The 20,000-nt window shown below is 43.9% G+C and overlaps 1 protein-coding gene across 4 annotated transcripts in view; it reads left to right on the top strand.

Moving 5' to 3' along the window:
• LOC112260273 (leucine-rich repeat-containing protein 7-like) overlaps positions 1-20,000 on the top strand; it is an 89,223-nt gene that overhangs the window by 56,861 nt on the left and 12,362 nt on the right. For 3 of the 4 annotated variants that reach the window (XM_042312706.1, XM_042312705.1, XM_042312690.1), the window contains exons 19-21: positions 1-1,367; positions 2,836-2,988; positions 4,070-4,189. The exon at positions 1-1,367 is cut by the window's left edge and continues 419 nt beyond it. In XM_042312706.1, coding sequence (XP_042168640.1) covers positions 1-1,367; positions 2,836-2,988; positions 4,070-4,189 — 1,640 coding nt within the window. The remainder of the gene's footprint in view (positions 1,368-2,835; positions 2,989-4,069; positions 4,190-20,000) is intronic. The other variant, XM_042312762.1, reaches the window with a different exon arrangement.

Raw genomic sequence — 20,000 nt, 5'->3', positions numbered from 1 at the left:
ACTGGACGAGGACGCCCAGTCCCTTCGAGGACCGCACAGCTTTCCCCTCCAAGCTGAGCTCCCCAGGCAACAGCCCCAATCCTGACCGCAACGACTTTGAGCAGGAGATGCATCATGGAGAGCTGCCGGGCACGTTCCCCTCCACAGGAACGTGGGGTTACCTAGACTCCAGGAACTCTGGGCAGGGGCGCAGCAGCCAGCAGGCCAACATGTACCAACATGTCCAATCCAAGCCCACTAGACCAAGCTCTGGGGCCATGGTGATGAGCAAGAGCTCTGAGCGCCTCTCTCCCATGATGAAGGAGGTGAAGGCTAAGTTCAAGAAGTCCCAGAGCATTGATGAGATAGACATGGGCTCCTACAATGTGTACAGTATTCCCGTGGACACCTACAGCTCCAGCATAGAGAATCAGGGGAGTGTTGACCGTCCAGACATGCCGGGCCCCATGGAGCAGAGCATGTCCCGGAGCCAGTCTGCCCCCATGCTGGACGATGATGATGCCTACGGAACTAACAGCCAGCAGCAGAAGCCTTCCATCCCCAAGAAGGTCTACCACTTCGACCAGAGCTTCAACCCTCAGGGTGCTATGGATTTGAGGAATCAGCAGCAGGAGAGGAGGGCCCCTCCACCCTTCCCCAACACCCCTGAGTACGTCAACCATCCGGGGAAGACCCTGCCCAAGGAGCTGGTGAGCCCCAGGGGCTACCGGGGTTACCCTCCCATGGACCAGATGTTCTCCTACTCTCAGCCCTCAGTCAACGAGGAGAACCAGCCGCCCCAGCAGCAGCAACCTTTCCCCATCCCCAGTCAGCGCTCCCGGCCTGGGTTCCTGAGGCGGGCCGACTCCCTGGTCAGCTCCACAGAGCTGGCCCTGTTCCGCAGGGTTCAGGAGGCCCATGAGATGCAGCAGAAGTCGGACCACTATGGCCGGCAGCATTTCAAAGGCATGTTGGAGCACCAGAACAGTCTGGCCAGCATGGCCCAGCAGGACCAACAGTACAACAAGAGGAACGGCAGGTACGAGGAAGACTACTCCTCCTACCAGGAGCCTAAGAAGTCCATCATGGGCTACCCCACTAAGAGCCTGACACAGCGGCGCCCTCTGTCGGCCAGGAGTTACAGCACGGAGACGTTCGGGGCGTCCCAGGCCAGGCCTGTTTCTGCCAGACCCACCATGGCTGCCTTGTTGGAGAAGATGCCCCCAGATTATAATCTGAGCACTTGCACTGAGAATATAAAGAGCCCTGATGAGATGAAAATGCGCACCATGCAGCTGCAGCATAAGCCTGACGATATGTCCTCTAAGATGCCAGTAGACTGGAGGCAACAGCTGCTTAGACATATAGAGGCCAAACGATTAGACCGGGTAAGTCTGACAACTTCTTTTTCACTTTGGGAATACACCGTTGCCTCCAGTTTATTACACGATTGCACACCATCTACATGTGGCCTTCTGTTGTCTTGACACACACGCCACCTGACTGCATGACCGCCAGTATTGACATGTGTTCAGTCCACTGCTTAGTTATGTTCTCCAGTTGTGGCACCAGTCTCATTTTGTGTTTCACTATATGTATAAATTACACAAACACTTTACCTCCTTTCTCTGAACTTTTATTTTCTTTCTATTACTGTTAGTATGAAATCATACTTTAACAAGACAAGTATATCTGTCTGTACTACTACTGTTTGGGTCGGTTTTCCTCAAGCGGGGTCCCCCAACTGGTGGCCCGCGGGGGATTTTATTTTCCCCAAAAAGTTTTCTGAGCATCAAACAAACAAAAAACAAACTTTTTTCTAGTGTTTTATTGTTGGACATGAAAGACTGTAAAAACACCAGCAAATCAGCTCCAAGTGATTTTAATGTTGGATATCTGTTCCAAAGTATTCCCACGCATAATAGAGAGATATACACTGAGTATACCAAACATTAGGAATACCTTCCTTATATTGAGTTGCAACACCACAGCCCAGCAGCGTTGCAGTTCTTGACATAAACTGGTGCGCTTGGCAACTACTACCATACCCAGTTCAAAATCACTCAAGTCTTTTGTCTTGCCCATTTACCCTCTGAATGGCACACATACACAATCCATGTCTAATTTGTCTCCAGGCTTAAAAATCCCTCTCTTACATGTCTCCTGCCCTTCATCAAATGATTTGTAATTATGATCCGGCCCTCTGACCATCTACTCAAGAAAAAAATCTAGCTGATGATCCCTGCCCTAAAGGGTCTATCAGAGACCAAAATGTGTACGCGTACGCACAGCAGTGTTCTATAATATTGGAACAATGGCTTTCATACTTTCAAATCCTCATTGAAATGGAGGATGCGTTCGTGGAGCCGCGTTGGTTGGGAATTTTGGGCAGGTGCGCATTTGGGCTGCGGACGGTAGACTCAGAGCCATGTAGCTGTGTCGCAATTGTACGCCGGACTATCTGCATCTGTGGACTCTGAATTATGATGGTGACACTGATTAAACCTAGTTAACACGGATTAAACCTAGTTCTGAACTAGAAAGCACTCCAGAACTAGGCTTAATCTGGGTCCGGGAAACCGGCCCTTGATAATATAGGCAAGTACTTCAGTGCTAAACATCCCTTAAAGAAAAGTACATACTGTTGCTTTTATGAAATATGTAGTAGTACTGTATCCATGAGTGTGTTTTAATGTGTTTGTGCTGGTAGCCTACTGTAGTAACTCTGTTCTGTTGTTGTTCTGTTTGTCAAGCTCACTTTATCTGTTGCAGCTACGCAATGTGTCTTGGTGCAATCCCGTTAACCCAGTGGCTCACCCATTTACTCATGTCAAGTGATTGTTTCCCTCCAATCAGAGCGCTGTCCTTAAGCACAACACAGTAAACTTCGGCATGCTGTGCTCTGGAGGCTATGCTGCACCGCATGCCAGCAGAAGCATGACAATAAACTTTTACAATAACATGAATAAGCATGAAAACCAAACAACACAGTGGCTACCTCTACCCAATGTGAGTATGAACCAGAAAACACAGAAACAGTCTCAGTGCAGATCAACCCTTTCACATTCATTTGATACAGGGAGTGTACTGCATATTTACTATTTTGTCAGGATCAAGGCTTAAAAATATCTTTCATCATAAGCATCACAATATTACCAAAAGCTGCATTTTCCTTACAATGGAGAATGTTATTATATTGAAATTCTATGCCTGTATATCTTTTTTTAATATAGTCCACTTTGTATTCCAATTATTGTACATTCTAATCTTGAAGGATGAAACTTGAGGCCAGAAATGATACCAGCATTAAAAAAACGAGCCTAGACCCGAGACTCATGTATCACAGTATCAGCATAAAATGCATACAGTGAAGCCAAGTATTATACAATTTCGGCTGTGTTGGTGTGAAAGAAGCCTTAAGAATCCCTCCCATTTCAACTTCAAGCCAAGTGCTGTCTTTTATCTGTTGTCTGAAATATTAAAGCAGTGTGTTGCATGTGTGTCAGCTATGGTGTCTGCTCTATGGGTTACAGCAGTACTCCTCTATGTTAGTATTACTGTGTAAGGCTATTATTGTACCCTGTGTCACTCAGTAGCCTCAGTGCAATTTGGCCTAGTTTATAGACACTATGCATTTAAGGTCACAGACAAGCACATTGTAATGAAACAAAGAGATTTTATCAGAGTTTCTCGCTTGCTTATCTTTCCCGTATAGGTATTTTAGTGCATGTAAGTCAACTTGTACTTTGCCTGCCAAAATCTCTCTAAACCTGTCAGACAGTCTATTCTTATCAAATAGGTATTGTAAGTGGACAAAATGACAGGAGGAAAACAACTCAACTGATATATTCATACGTATAGGACTTTAAACTTATAAAGAAGTTAAGGTCATGATATTGATCCAAGAATGCTGGATTACTAGCTGCAATACTCCTCCGAAAGTATTATTATTATCAATGACTATAACGTTATAATCAATACAGCAAGTTGATTCACCTTTATCTCTGCAAAAACTGTAGTCATGTTGGAAGCATATACATAGCAGTGATGATACTCTGAACTGTGTTCCTTTACCCTGTTCTCTCTCCAGACCCCCTCTCAACAGAGCAATATATTGGACAACGGCCCAGAGGTGGTCTCTCCCACTACTCAGTGGGCCCCCTACTCACTGGGCAGGAGAGACGTGCCCCCAGAAAACATCATGAAAAAGGTTGGTGCTTTACACTGGCAAAGGACTGGGTGGGAGGTCTGAGTGTTCTAATGTCATTGTTAGTTTGCATCTGAACTATGCTGATAACATAGTACTCATTATCACCCAGCTTGCTGAATGAAACATTGGGCTGGTATGTCATTCATATATTGAACAAAAATATAAACGCAACATGCAACCGTTTCAAAGATTTGAAGTTTGGGGCTCCCAAGTTTTGGGCTCCCGAGTGGCGCAGCGGTCTAAGGCACTGAATCTCAGTGCTAGAGGCATCACTACAGACACCCTGGTTCGAATCCAGGCTGTATCACAACCGGCCGTGATTGGGAGTCCCATAGGGGAGTGTTGTGTTTAACCTTTATTTAACTAGACAAGTCAGTTAAGAACACATTCTTATTTACAATGACGGCCTACACCGGCCAAACCCATATATATGGGTGTATGGAAATTAGTCAATTAGACACTAATGATCTATGGGTTTCACATGACTGGGCTGGGTTGCAGCCATGGCAGACCCACCCACTGGGGAGCCAGGCCCAACCAATCAGACTAAGTTTTTCCCCACAAAAGGGCTTTATTACAGACATAAATACTCATCAGCACCCCCACCCTGCCTCAGACGATCACACAGGTGAAGAAGCTGGATGGTTACACAGTTATATGAGGCCGTTTGGACGTACTGACAAATTCTATAAAACGACATTGGATGCAGCTTATGGTAGATAAATGAGCATTCAATTCTCTGGCAACAGCTCTCGTGTACATTCCTGCAGTCAGCATGCCAATTGCATGCACCATCAAAACTTAAGACATCTGTGGCCTTGTGTTGTCCCCAGCACAAGGTGCACCTGTGTAATGATCATGCTGCTTCATCTGATTCTTGATATGCCACACCTGTCAGGTGGATGGATTGTCTTGGCGAAGAAGAAATGCTCACTAACATGGATATAAACAAATCTGTGCACAAAATCTTATTAAAAGAAGCTTTTTGTGCAGATGGAAAATGTCTGGGATTTTTGTTCAGTGTATATTTATGACATATCGGTACATTTAATGTCAAATCCCAATCCACCCCCACACATTCATTGTTTTTTAAACAAGGGTGACATTACAAGCACCTACAGTGCCTTCAGAAAGTATTTACACCCCTTGGCTTTTTTGTTGTTGTTGTTACAGCCTGCATTTAAGATTTTGTATCACTGATCTACAGACAATACCCTATTATGTCAAAGTGGAATTGGGTTTTTGGAAATGTTTATAAATTTAAAAACAAAACGCTGAAATGTCTTGAGTCAATAAGTATTCAACCTTTTGTGATGGTAAGCCTAAATAAGTTCAGGAGTAAAAATGTGCATAACAAGTCACATAATAGACTGCATGGACTCACTCGGTGTGTAGTAATAGTGTTTAAATGAGTACCCCATTTCTGTACCCCAGACATAGAATTGTCTGTATGGTCCAGTGCTTGACTTGGGCATGAGCTCACCGGAGCTGAATACCGGCCCCTCATGTTCTACCACTTGATCTATAAAATATTAGCTCAAAGGTATTGTGGTGCTCCTTCACCTATATATAAACTGTACTAGCAACCAACATGAGTAACGACACCTTTTCAGTCCAAGTCAATCACTGGTAAGGTCGCCTTGGTCGAGCAGTGAATTTTAAGCACAGATTTAACCACAAAGACCAGGGAGGTTTTCCAATGGTTCGCAAAGAAGGGCACCCATTTGTAGTAGGGCAAAAATAAAACCAGCTGACATTGAACATCCCTTTGAGCATGGTGAAGTTATAATTACACTTTGGATGGTGAATCAATACACCGAGTCACTGCAAAGATACAGGCGCTCTTCCTAACTCAGTTGCCGGAGAGGAAGGAAACAGCTCAGGAATGCCGGTGGTGATTTGAACAGTTACAATGTTTAATAGTTGTGATAGGAGATAGCTGAGGATGGATCAACAACATTGTAGTCAACAACATTGCAGTTACTCCACAATCTTAACAAATTACAGAGTGAATAGCCTGTACAGAATAAACAATATTCCAAAACATGCATCCTGTTTGCAATAAGGCACTAAAGTAATAATGCAAAAAAAAGGAACTTTTAGTCCTGAAAACAAAGTGTTGTGTTGGATTTTCCCCAAACATATCACTGAGTACCACTCCTCATACTTTGAAGCATGGTGGTTGTTGCATTATGTTTTAGGTACTGTATGCTTGACATTGGCAAGGACTAGGGAGTTTTTTAGGATAAAAATAAATGAAATAGAGCTAATAACCTAAATAACCTAAAACACAAGGCCAAATATACACTGGAGTTGTTTACCAAGACATCATTGAATGTTCCGGAGTTGCCTAGTTACAGTTTTTAATTACATCGGCTTGAAAATCTATGGCAACACTTGAAAATGGCTGTCTAACAATGATCAACAACAAACTTGACAGAGCAGGAAAGAATAAAGCATTTGATAATGGGCAAATATTGTACAATCCAGGTGTGCAAAGCTCTTAGAGACTTACCTAGAAAGACTCACAGCTGTAATTGCTACCAAAGGTGATTCTAGCATGTTTTTAAAAATGTCTTTAACCTTTATTTAACCAGGTAGGGCAGTTGAGAACAAGTTCTAATTTACAACTGCGACCTGGCCAAGATAAAGCAAAGCAGTGCGACAAAAACAACAACACAGAGTTACACATAAACAAATGTACAGTCAATAACACCATTGAAAATGTACAGTGTGTGCAAATGTAGAAGATTAGGGAGGTAAGGCAATAAATAGGCAATGGAGGCGAAATAATAATAAAAAATTAGCGTAGTGACATAGTGATGTATGTTTATTTTACCTTTATTTAACCAGGTAGGCAAGTTGAGAACAAGTTCTCATTTACAATTGCGACCTGGCCAAGATAAAGCAAAGCAGTTCGACAGATACAACGACACAGAGTTACACATGGAGTAAAACAAACATACAGTCAATAATACAGTATAAACAAGTCTATATACAATGTGAGCAAATGAGGTGAGAAGGGAGGTAAAGGCAAAAAAGGCCATGGTGGCAAAGTAAATACAATATAGCAAGTAAAACACTGGAATGGTAGTTTTGCAATGTGCAGATGATGATGTGCAAGTAGAGATACTGGGGAGCAAAAAGATAAATAACAATATGGGGATGAGGTAGTTGGGTGTACTATTTACAGATTGGCTGTGTACATATACAGTGACCGGTAAGCTGCTCTGACAGCTGATGCTTAAAGTTAGAGAGGGAGATATAAGTCTTCAGCTTCAGTGATTTTTGCAATTCGTTCCAGTCATTGGAAGCCGAGAACTGGAAGGAAAGGCGGCCAAAGGAAGTTTTGGCTTTGGGGATGACCGGTGAAATATACCTACTGGAGCGCGTGCTACGAGTGGGTGCTGCTATGGTGACCAGTGAGCTGAGATAAGGCGGGGCTTTACCTAGCAGAGACTTGTAGATAACCTGTAGCCAGTGGGTTTGGTGAAGAGTATGAAGCGAGGGCCAACCAACGAGAGCGTACAGGTCGCAATGGTGGGTAGTGTATGGGGCTTTGGTGACAAAACGGATGGCACTGTGATAGACTGCATCCAGTTTGTTGAGTAGAGTGTTTGAGGCTATTTTATAGATGACATCACCGAAGTCGAGGATCGGTAGGATGGTCACTTTTACGAGGGTATGTTTGGCAGCATGAGTGAAGGATGCTTTGTTGGGATATAGGAAGACGATTCTAGATTTAATTTTGGATTGGAGATGCTTAAAACCTGTTGAGGCTAGGGGGCAGTATTTTCACTTTTGGATGAAACGGCCTCCTACTCTTTCCCAGATGGGAATATATGCATATTATTATTACTGGTGGATAGAAAACACTCTGAAGTTTCAGAGTTTGAATTATGTCTGTGAGTATAACATAACTCATATGGCAGACAAAAACCTGAGAAGAAATCCAAACAGGAAGTGAGAACTCAATTTAGAAAACAGTGCCATTGGATGTCAACCTTAGATATGGATGAGAATGCACTTACTAGGGCTTCCACAAGATGTCAACGTCTTTAGATTCTGGTTGTATGATTCTACTATAAAGGTGGGGCTCATAATAGCTCTTTGAGTGAGTGGTCTGGTAGAAGGCCTCAGGCTCATTACGCGCGGTCACGAGAGAGTGTTCTTGCGTTCCTATGCTTTTCTTCAGACAATGAAATTCTCCGGTTGGAACCTTATTGCTGATTAATGTTTAAAACATCCTAAATATGGATTGCATACATCATTTGACTTGTTTCTACGACCTGTAACGGAACCTTTTGAGTTTTTGTCTGGAGGAATTGCTCATGCTTTTTGAGGGTTGAATGCTGGGCTGAACAAGCTAACAACAAGTGGCTAAATTATGGGCTTTTTGGAACTTTATGGAACAAATCAGTCATTTGATGTCGAACTAGGATTCCTGGAACTGCCTTCTGATGAAGATATTCAAAGGTAAGTGAATATTTATAGTGTTTTTTGTAGCTTCTGTTGACGCCAAAATGGTGACTATTTCTTTGGGTTCTGAGCGCCGTTCTCAGATTATTCTTTTTCTGTAAAGTTTAAAAACAAATCTGCCACAGCGGTTGCATAGAGGATACATTTATCTTTAATTCTGTGAATAACACTTGCATCTTTTATCAATATTTATTGTGAGTATTTCTGCAAAATCATCGGATGTTTTGGAATCAAAACATTTCTGCACGTAACACGCTAATGTAAACTGAGATTTTTTATATATATATATGCACATTATCAAACAAAACACACAATACATGTATAACATGATGTCCTATGAGTGTCATCTGATGGGGATAATCAAAGGTTAGTGATTCATTTTATCTATATTTATGCTTTTGTGACTGTGAAATATCGCTCTGTGTGTTTTTGAATTTGGTGGTCATCTAACATAAATATATGTTGTGTTTTCGCTGTAAAACATTTTAAAAATCGGACACGGTGGGTAGATTAACAAGATGTTTATCTTTCATTTGCTGTATTGGACTTGTTAATGTGTGAAAGTTAAATATTTCTAAAGAATATTTTTATCAGCTGAATGGGAGGGCGTGTTCCCTTCAGGAAACTCCTTGTGCCCCCCTAGCCCCAACAGGTTCCTCTTGAAACTAGGGGGCACTATTTTAATTTTTGGAAAAATGACATTCCCAAAGTAAACAGGCTATTTTTCAGGACCAGATAATAGAATATGCATATAATTGACAGCTTAGGATAGAAAACACTCTAAAGTTTCCGAAACTGTAAAAATATTGTCTGTGAGTATAACAGAACTGATATTGCAGGCGAAAGCCTGAGAAAAATCCAATCAGGAAGTGAATCTTATTTAGAAACCTCTGCGTTCCTATTTCGTCCCTATTGAGCAGTGAAAGGGATATCAACCAGATTCCTTTTTCTATGGCTTCCCTAATGTGTCTAGTGTCACAAGACATAGTTTCAGGCTTTTATTTTGAAAAATGAGCGTGAGCGACAACATTGCGTCAGTGGTCAGCTGGTGGCTCTCAGAGTGATTTGTGCGTAATAGACAAATGCGGCCATTTTTTCTCTCACTCCTACTGAGAAGCCAACTGTCCCGGTTGATATATTATCAAATAGATATTTGAAAAACACCTTGAGGATTGATTATAAAAAAACGTTTGCCATGTTTCTGTCGATATTATGGATCTAATTTGGAATATTTTTCGGCGTTGTCGTGACCGCAGGTTCCGGTGGATTTCTCAACCAAACGTGAAGAACAAACAGAGGTATTTCGGCTATAAAAATAATCTTTATGGAACAAAATGAAAATTTGCTGTCTAACTGGGAGTCTCGTGAGTGAAAACATCCGAAGCTCATCAAAGGTAAACGATTTAATTTGATTGCTTTTCTAATTTTCGTGACCAAATTGCCTGCTGCTAGCTGGACACAATGCCATGCTAGGCTATCGATAAACTTATACAAATGCTTGTCTTGCTTTGGCTGTAAAGCATAATTTCAAAATCTGAGTTGACAGGGTGATTAACAAAAGGCTAAGCTGTGTTTCACTATATTTCACTTGTGAATTCATGAATATTTTCTAGTAATATTTTTTTCTGTTGCATTATGCTTATTAGTGTCAGTTGATGACAATTCTCCCAGATCCGGGATGGGTAGTTCCAAGAAGTTATTAACTTGGCTTTCGAAGACCTTAGAAAGACAGGGTAGGATAGATATTGGTCTGTAGCAGTTTGGGTCTACAGTGTCACCCCCTTTGAAGGAATCTTTGGGAATCTCAGACGATACGAAAGAGAGGTTGAACAGGCTAGTAATAGGGGTTGCAACAATTTCGGCAGATCATTTTAGAAAGAGAAGGTCCAGATTGTCTAGCCCGGCTGATTTGTAGGGGTCCAGATTTTGCAGCTCTTTCAGAACATCAGCTATCTGGATTTGGGTAAAGGAGAAATGGTGGGGGCGTTGGCGGGTTGGTGTGGAGGGTGCCGGGCAGTTGACCGGGGTAGGGGTAGCCATGTGGAAAGCATGGCCAGCCGTAGAGAAATGCTTATTGAAATTCGCAATTATAGTGGATTTATCGGGGGTGACAGTGTTTCCTAGCCTCAGAGCAGTGGGCAGCTGGGAGGAGGTGCTCTTATTCTCCATGGACTTTACAGTGTCCCAGAACTATTTTGAGTTAGTACTACAGGATGCAAATTTCTGTTTGAAAAAGCTTGCCTTAGCTTTTCTAACTGCCTGTGTATATTTGTTCCTAACTTCCCTGAAAAGTTGCATATCACAGGGGCTATTCGATGCTAATGCAGAACGCCTCAGGATGTTTTTGTGCTGGTCAAGGGCAGACAGGTCTGGAGTGAACCAAGGACTATATCTATTCCTAGTTCTACATTTTTTGAGAGGGGCATGCTTATTTAACCTGTTGCGACGAGCAATCCCGTATCCAGGATCCTATTTATAGCCTCAAGCTCATTCCCATAATGCAACGTTAACTATTCATGAAAATCGCAAATTAAATGAAATAAATATATTAGCTCTCAAGCTTAGCCTTTTGTTAACACTGTCATCTCAGATTTTCAAAATATGCTTTTGAACCATAGCTAAACAAGCATTTGTGTAAGAGTATTGATAGCTAGCATACCATTAAGCCTAGCATTCAGCATGCAACATTTTCACAAAAACAAGAAAAGCATTCAAATAAAATAATTTACCTTTGAAGAACTTCGGATGTTTTCAATGAGGAGACTCTCAGTTAGATAGCAAATGTTCAGTTTTTCCAAAAAGATTATTTGTGTAGGACAAATCGCTCTGTTTTGTTCATCACGTTTGGGTAAGAAAAACCCAGAAAATCAAGTCATTACAACGCAAACTTTTTTCCAAATTAACTCCATAATATCGACAGAAACATGGCAAACGTTGTTTAGAATCAATCCTCAAGGTGTTTTTCACATATCTATCGATGATAAATCATTAGTGGCAGTTGACTTTCTCCTCTGAAGAAAATGGAACGCGCATGGAGCTGGAGATTACGCAATAATTTCGACGGAGGACACCGGGCGGACACCTGGTAAATGTAGTCTCTTATGGTCAATCTTCCAATGATATGCCTACAAATATGTCACAATGCTGCAGACACCTTGGGGAAACGACAGAAAGTGCAGGCTCATTCCTGGCGCATTCACAGTAATATAAGGAGACATTGGAACACAGGGCATTCAAAATCTGGACAATTTCCTGTATGAAATTTCATCTTGATTTCGCCTGTAGCATTAGTTCTGGGGCACTCACAGATAATATCTTTGCAGTTTTGGAAACGTCAGAGTTTTTTTCTTTCCAAAGCTGTCAATTACATGCATAGTCGAGCATCTTTTCGTGACATAATATCTTGTTTAAAACGGGAACGTTTTTTATCCAAAAATTAAAAGAGCGCCCCATATCTCTAGATGTTGAGGAAGGCACTTTGAAAGAATAGCCAGGCATCATCTACTGACGGGATGAGGTCAATGTCATTCCAGGATACCCCGGCCAGGTCGAATAGAAAGGCCTGCTCGCAGAAGTGTTTCAGGGAGCGTTTGACAATGATGAGGGGTGGTCGTTTGGTCGCAGACCCATTACGGATGCGGGCAATAACGCAGTGATCGCGGAGATCTTGATTGAAAACAGCAGAGGTGTATTAGGAGGGTGAGTTAGTTAGGATGACATCTATGAGTGTGCCCGTGTTTACTGATTTGGGGTTGTACCTGGTGGGTTCATTGATAATTTGTGTGAGATTGTGGGCATCAAGCTTAGATTGTAGGATGGCCGGGGTGTTAAGCATGTCCCAGTTTAGGTCACCTATTAGCACGAGCTCAAAAGATAGATGGGGGGCAATTAATTCACATATGGTATCGAGAGCACAGCTGGGGGCAGAGGGAGGTCTATAGCAAGCGGCAACAGTGAGAGACTTGTTTCTGGAAAGGTGAATTTTTTGAAGTAGAAGCTCAAATTGTTTGGGTACAGACTTTGCCTGCAGAGTTCTGTATTACTATCTATCTTTGCAGTAGATTGCAACACCGCCCCCTTTGGCAGTACTATCTTGGCTGATTTCAGGGTTTTTGGTGGTTTTCCTAAGCCAGGATTCAGACACGGCTAAGACATCTGGGTTGGCAGAGTGTGCTAAAGCAGTGAGTAAATAAACTCAGGGAGTAGGCTTCTAATGTTAACATGCATGAAACCAAGGCTTTTACAGTTACAGAAGTCAACAAATGAGAGCACCTGGGGGGTGGGAGTGGAGGTAGGCATGGCAGGACCTGGATTAACCTCCACATCACCAGAGGAACAGAGGAGAAGTAGGATAAGGGTGCGGTGAAAGGCTATACGAACTGGCCGTCTAGCACGTTCGGAACAGAAAGTAAATGGAGCAGGTTTCTGGGCACGATAGAATAGATTGAAGGCATAGTGTACAGACAAAGGTAAGGTAGGATGTGAGTACCGGGTTAGCAAGCAAACAGTTAGCAGGGGCTAGCAGTTAGCAGACCGGGCAGGCAAGCTAGCAGTTAGCAGACCGGGTTAGCAAGCAAGCAGATAGCAGGGGCTAGAAAGTTAGCCTTTGGGGGACGTCGCAATGGGGGTAAGTCTGTTTTTGCCTCTTCGTGCGGTGATGTCGATAGACCAGTCATGAAATTAGTAGGGTTCCAAGTAGCTCTAGGTAGCTAGCAGGCCTAGCTGGTTAGCAGAATGGGCCTTCAGCGGGCGTTGCGCCTGAGGGCCTGTTGGAGTCCTCTGGCAGATTATGTCGGTATTCCAGTCGTAGGGGATCTGCGGGGTTCCATGCCCCGTACCGGCTGTAGAAGGGGTCTGGATATTGTAGCCCAGGAGTATGCTTCGGTGGTAGCACAGGAGCCCTGATGGGGCTAGCTTCAAGCTAAATGGTGCTTGCTCTGGGATGGGAACGCTAGCCAGGAGTAGTCATCCGGGATTGCGGTTAGCTCGTTGTGAAGATCCAGATGAAAATGTTCAGGATCCGGGGATAAAAAATAATAGGTTTGTTATGCTCTGGTTAGAGTCAGGTTGTTCGAACTGGCGAGAGCTTTCCGAGCTGAAGGTTAGCTGATGGCCGCTGGCAATGGTTTGCTGACTGATAGCTGGTAGTTCGCTGGTCAGCTTCAGTTGAGGGATTCCAGATCCGAAGTAAATATAAATACTTTAGAAAAAAAAGCAGATCCACACCACATTTGGTGAAGCGGGTTGCAGGAGAATATTTAGATGTTGAGGTTTAGCAAAATATTTAAAAGATATGCAAAGAAAATATGTAAGACAATATATACAAGGGACACGACAGGACAAAGACGTCTGACTGCTACGCCATCTTGGAAAGATGCTACGCCATCCTTGATCATTTGAATGAGATTGAGGGCATCTAGCTTAGATTGTAGGACGGCCGGGGTGTTAAGCATATCCCAGTTTAGGTCACTTAGCAGTACGAACTCTGAAGATAAATGGAGGGCAATCAATTCACATATGCTGTCCAGGTTACTGCTGGGGGCTGAGGGGGAACTGTAACAAGAGGTAATGGTGAGAGACTTGTTTCTGGGAAGGTGAATTTTTTTAAAGTAGAAGCTCAAATGGTTTGGGTACAGACTTAGATAGCCTGCAGAGTTCTGTATTACTATCTCTGAAGTAGATTGCAACTCCGCCCCCTTTGGCAGTTCTATCTTGTCAGAAAATGTTGTAGTTGGGGATGGAAATTTCAGGATCTTTGGTGGCCTTCCTAAGCCAGGATTCAGACACGGCTAGGACATCAGGGTTGGTGGAGAGTGCTAAAGCAGTGAATAAAACAAACTTAGGGAGGAGGCTTCTGATGTTAACTTCTCTAGGGTAGGGGGCAGCATTTGGAATTTTGGATTAAAAGCGTTCCCAAATTAAACTGCCTTCTACTCAGGCCCAGAAGATAGGATATAAAACACTTGAACGTTTCCGAAACTGTTAAAATAGTGTCTGTGAGTATAACATAACTGATTTGGGAGGCGAAAACCTGAGAAAAATCCATTCAGGAAGTAGGATTTTTTGTTGTTGTTGTAGTTTTCTATTCAATGCCATTACAGTATCCATTGACTTAGGACTCAAATTGCAGTTCCTATGCCTTCCACTAGATGTCAACAGTCTTTAGAAATTGTTTCAGATTTGTATTCTGAGAATACCGAGAGAGTGCCTTTCTTGTTTACCTTTTATATTGACGACGTTATTGTCCGGTTGAAATGTTATCGACTATTTAGGCTAAAAACAACCTGAGGATTGAATATTAACATCGTTTGACATGTTTCTATGAACTTTACGGAAACAATTAGAATTTTTTTGCCTGCCTGTTGTGACTGCATTTGAGCCTGTGGATTACTGAAGAAAACATGCAAACAAAACTGAGGTTTTTGGATATAAAGAGAGACTTTATGAACAAAAGGTACATTTATTGAATAAATGAATGTCTTCTGAGTGCAACCCTATGAAGATCATCAAAGGTAAGTGATTCATTTTATCTCTATTTCTGACTTGTGTAACTCTTCTACTTGGCTGGTTACTGTTTGTAATGATTTGTCTGCTGGGCTGTTCTCAAATAATCGTAAGGTATGCTTTTGCCGTAAAGCATTTTTAAAATCTGACACCGTGGTTGGATTCACAAGAAGTTCATCTTTAAACCTATGTAAAATGGTTGTATCTTTTCTGAATTTTAAAAATGTTGTATTTGAATTTGTCGTTCTGCAATCTCACTGGATGTTGGCCACGTGGGACGCTAGCCTGGCCAACATACCCTAGAGAGGTTAACATGCATGAAACCAAGGCTTTTACGGTTACAGACGTCAACAAATGGGAGTGCCTGGGGAATGGGAGTGGTGTTGAGGGCTGCAGGGCCTGGATTAACCTACATCACCAGAGGAGCAGAGGAGTAGGATCAGGGTGCGGCTAAAGGCTATAAGAACTGGTCGTCTAGTGCGTTCGGAACAGACAATAAAAGGAACAGATTTCTGGGCATGGAAGAATAGATCCAAGGCATAATGTACAGACAAGGGTATGGTAGGATGTGAATACAGTGGAGCTAAAGCTAGGCAATGAGTGACGATGAGAGAGGTTTTGTCTCTAGAGGCACCAGTTAAGCCAGGTGAGGTCACCGCATGTGTGGGGGGTGGGACTCCAGGGCTATCTAAGGCATATTGAGCAGGGCTGGGGGCTCTACAGTGAAATAAGACAATATTTATTGCCTCAGGGGGTTGAATACTTATGGAATCAAGATATATTAGTGTTTTATTTTCCATTAATTGACAACAACTTTGTGTAGAACCTTGTCAAAAAATGTCAATTAAATCCTTTTAAATCCCACTTTGTTACACAACAAAATGTTGAAAAAGTCTGTGTGTGATTACATTCTGAAGGCACTTATAAAACCATATGCGTCATGATTCCCGGTCTTGTCCCCTTTGTACTTCTTACGGTTCCTCCACCTTTTTAAATTTATTTTTAAATGGGCTCATTTATTTACTTTTATACAACGGGTGGGTCTAATCCTGAATGCTGATTGGTTAAAACTGCATTCCAGCCAGTGTCCATTCCACAAGTCACCACCGCCTAAATCTATGACGTTAAAATTCTTATTTACTCTGTTCCATCGGACTGCGCAATCCACTGTGTCATCAGCCCAGCCAGGCAATTTATAAACTTGATCCCCACTATAAAAACATCTAGACATTATCTCACATTTCTTTTACACTAACATTTAGCTTTCAACAGCGGACATTTGTATAAACCTTGTTGTCTGTCTTTCCGACATTTACAACATTGTTTCAGTTTTGAAATTCGATCTCCAGCTGTCCCATATAAATGAACGTGTCGGGATGAGACAAACAGGTAGGCAGCATTTCTCAGCCAGTCGAAATCATATGATTCAGCTGGCATCATTGTTATTGATATATATACAAAGACATTTATTTTAAAGGTATAAAAACCGAAGTGCAGCTAGTTTGTAGTTTTTCCAGTTCAGTTTGAAGTGATTGTGTTAGCTGTGTTGTTGGCTAGCTCCTCTGAAACAACAGTGTCCTGATGAGTGAGTACTTTTTGTATGCCAGGCAAAATCAAGAGTCATTAGCTCATTGTTATGGATGTATCCAAATAAATGTCACTAGAAAACTGCTTAAACAAATGCAAATGCGGCTACTTTGCTGATATTCTGGCTGCACTTTTGACGTGACTGTAAGTTAGTCGTAGTTGGCAAGTGTAACGGTTTTCTTTAGGTGAAAGAGAGTCAGACCAAAATGCGGCGTGGCTATTGCGATCCATGTTTAATGAGACAACGTAAACACGAATTAAATACAAAAACCAATAAACGTAACTCGAAAACCGAAACAGCCTAATACTGGTGCAAAGTAACACAGCGACAGAACAAGGACATAAGGACAATCACCCACGAAACACTCAAAGAATATGGCCCCCCCCAAGGTGTGGACTCCCGACCGCACAACTAAACCCATAGGGGATGGTCCGGGTGGACGTCTGTCCATGGTGGCGGCTCCGGCGCAGGACGTGGACCCCACTCTAACAAAGTCTTAGTCCCTTTGCCTCGAGTCCTTAGATAGGCGACCCTCGCCGCCTGACCTTGGCCCAGTAGTCCTCACCAAGGGCCCCACTGGACTGAGGGGCAGCTCGGGACTGAGGGGCAGCTCGGGACTGAGGGGCAGCTCGGGACTGAGGGGCAGCTCGGGACTGAGGGGCAGCTCGGGACTGAGGGGCAGCTCGGGACTGAGGGGCAGCTCGGGACTGAGGGGCAGCTCGGGACTGAGGGGCAGCTCGGGACTGAGGGGCAGCTCGGGACTGAGGGGCAGCTCGGGACTGAGAGGAAGCTCAGCACTGAGAGGAAGCTCAGGCAGGTAGTAGGCTCTGGCAGATCCTGGCTGACTGGCGGTTCCGGCAGATCCTGGCTGACTGGCGGTTCCGGCAGATCCTGGCTGACTGGCGGATCCTGACTGACTGGCGGATCCTGGCTGACTGGCGGATCCTGGCTGAATGGCGGATCCTGGCTGACTGGCAGCTGTGGCTGCTCCATGCTGACTGGCAGCTCTGGCTGCTCCATGCTGACTGGCTGCTCCATGCTGACTGGCGGCTCTGGCTGCTCCATGCTGACTGGCGGCTCTGGCTGCTCCATGCTGACTGGCGGCTCTGGCTGCTCCATGCTGACTGGCGGCTCTGGCTGCGCTGAACAGGCGGGAGACTCCGGCAGCGCTGTAGAGGAGGAAGGCTCTGGCAGCGCTGGACAGGCTAGGCACACTGTAGGCCTGATGCGTGGTGCTGGCACTGGTGGTACTGGGCCGAGGACACGCACAGGAAGCCTGGTGCGGGGAGCTGCTACCGGAGGGCTGGGGTGTGGAGGTGGTACTGGATAGACCGGACCATGCAGGCGCACTGGAGCTCTTGAGCACCAAGCCTGCCCAACCTTACCCGGTTGAATGGTCCCGATCGCCCTGCCAGTGCGACGAGGTGGAATTGCCCGCACTGGGCTATGCAGGCGAACCGGGGACACCGTGCGCAAGGCTGGTGCCATGTAAGCCGGCCCAAGGAGACGCACTGGGGACCAGATGCGTAGAGCCGGCTTCATGGCACTTGGCTCGATGCTCACTCTAACCCGGCCGATACACAGAGCTGCAATGTACCGCACCGGGCAATGCACCCGCACTGGAGACACCGTGCGCACCACAGCATAACACGGTGCCTGCCCGGTCTCTCTAGCCCCCCGGTAAGCACAGGAAGTTTGCGCAGGTCTCCTACCTGGCGTAACCATACTCCCTGTGAGCCCCCCAATACATTTTTGGGGCTGACTCTCGGGCTTCCATCTGCGTCGCTGTGCTGCCTCCTCATACCAGCGCCTCTCTGCTTTCGCCACCTCCAGTTCTTCCTTGGGGCGGCGATATTCTCCAGGCTGTGCCCAGGGTCCTTTACCGTCCAATTCATCCTCCCATGTCCAGTCCTCCTTTCGCTGCTACTGCTGCTCCCCGTTACCACGCCGCTTGGTCCTGTTGTGGTGGGTGATTCTGTAACGGTTTTCTTTAGGTGAAAGAGAGTCAGACCAAAATGCGGCGTGGCTATTGCAATCCATGTTTAATGAGACAACGTAAACACGAATTAAATACAAAAACAAATAAACGTAACACGAAAACCGAAACAGCCTAATACTGGTGCAAAGTAACACAGCGACAGAACAAGGACATAAGGACAATCACCCACGAAACCCTCAAAGAATATGGCTGCCTAAATATGGTTCCCAATCAGAGACAACGAAAAACACCTGCCTCTGATTGAGAACCATTCCAGACAGCCATAGACTATGCTAGATACCCCTACTATAATACAAACCCGATACCTAACAAAAACCCCAAGACAAAACACACCACATACAAAACCCATGTCACACCCTGGCCTGACCAAATAAAGAAAGAAAACACAAAATACTAAGACCAGGGCGTGACAGCAAGCAAGAGATAAGAAAGTTGCCAAGTAGCATTCCAGTGGAACATTGCGGCCATAGATACAGAACAAAAAGACTGAAAGACTGGATCACGCCTCTAGCAACCGGACCGATAGAATGAACGACCAGCCGACCGGCTTATCACTTAAGTGATTGCTACAGTATGTTAATGTTTTTAAATGTCAGGAGTCATTTCTAAGCTCCATGATTCATTCCAGCAGCGCTCTATTCTTGTTTGGTCTCCATGGCAACCTATGTTTGTCAGTGTCTTAGTCACTTCACTGTGGTCACATTCTAACCATCAGTGCAAGAATAATGAAAAAGTTAGACCATGGTCTTCAATCTGCTTTAAAATCTATGGCCTTCATGTAGATTTCTACCTCAAATACCTCGTACCTCTTCACATTGATCTGGTACTGTGTAGCTTCATTCTTGTGTATTTTATTTTATTCCTCTTGTGGAATGCCTAAGCGCCATAATTCATTCCAGCAGCGCTCCATTCTTGCTTGGTCTCCATGGCAACCTCTGTTTGTCAGTGTCTTAGTCATTTCATTGTGGTCACATTCTAACCATCAGTGCAATAATAATGATAAGGGTAGACCAGGGACATCCTCTGAATTATTAATGCACAGAGAAAACTGTGGGTTGTGTGTCCTGTTTTATTACTTACACTGAACAAAACTATAAATGCACATGTAAAGTGTTGGTCACATGTTTCATCAGCTGAAATAAAAGATCCCATAAGTGTTACATATTCACAAAAAGCTTATTTCTCTCAAATTGTGTGCACAAATTTGTTTACATCCCAGTTGGTGAGCATTTCTCCTTTAC

This window comes from Oncorhynchus tshawytscha, linkage group LG01, assembly GCF_018296145.1.
Source record: "Oncorhynchus tshawytscha isolate Ot180627B linkage group LG01, Otsh_v2.0, whole genome shotgun sequence".
NCBI classification, from domain to species: Eukaryota; Metazoa; Chordata; class Actinopteri; order Salmoniformes; family Salmonidae; genus Oncorhynchus; species Oncorhynchus tshawytscha.
Note: the sequence above shows the minus strand (reverse complement) of the source record. Positions and strands in the feature narration are given on the sequence as shown.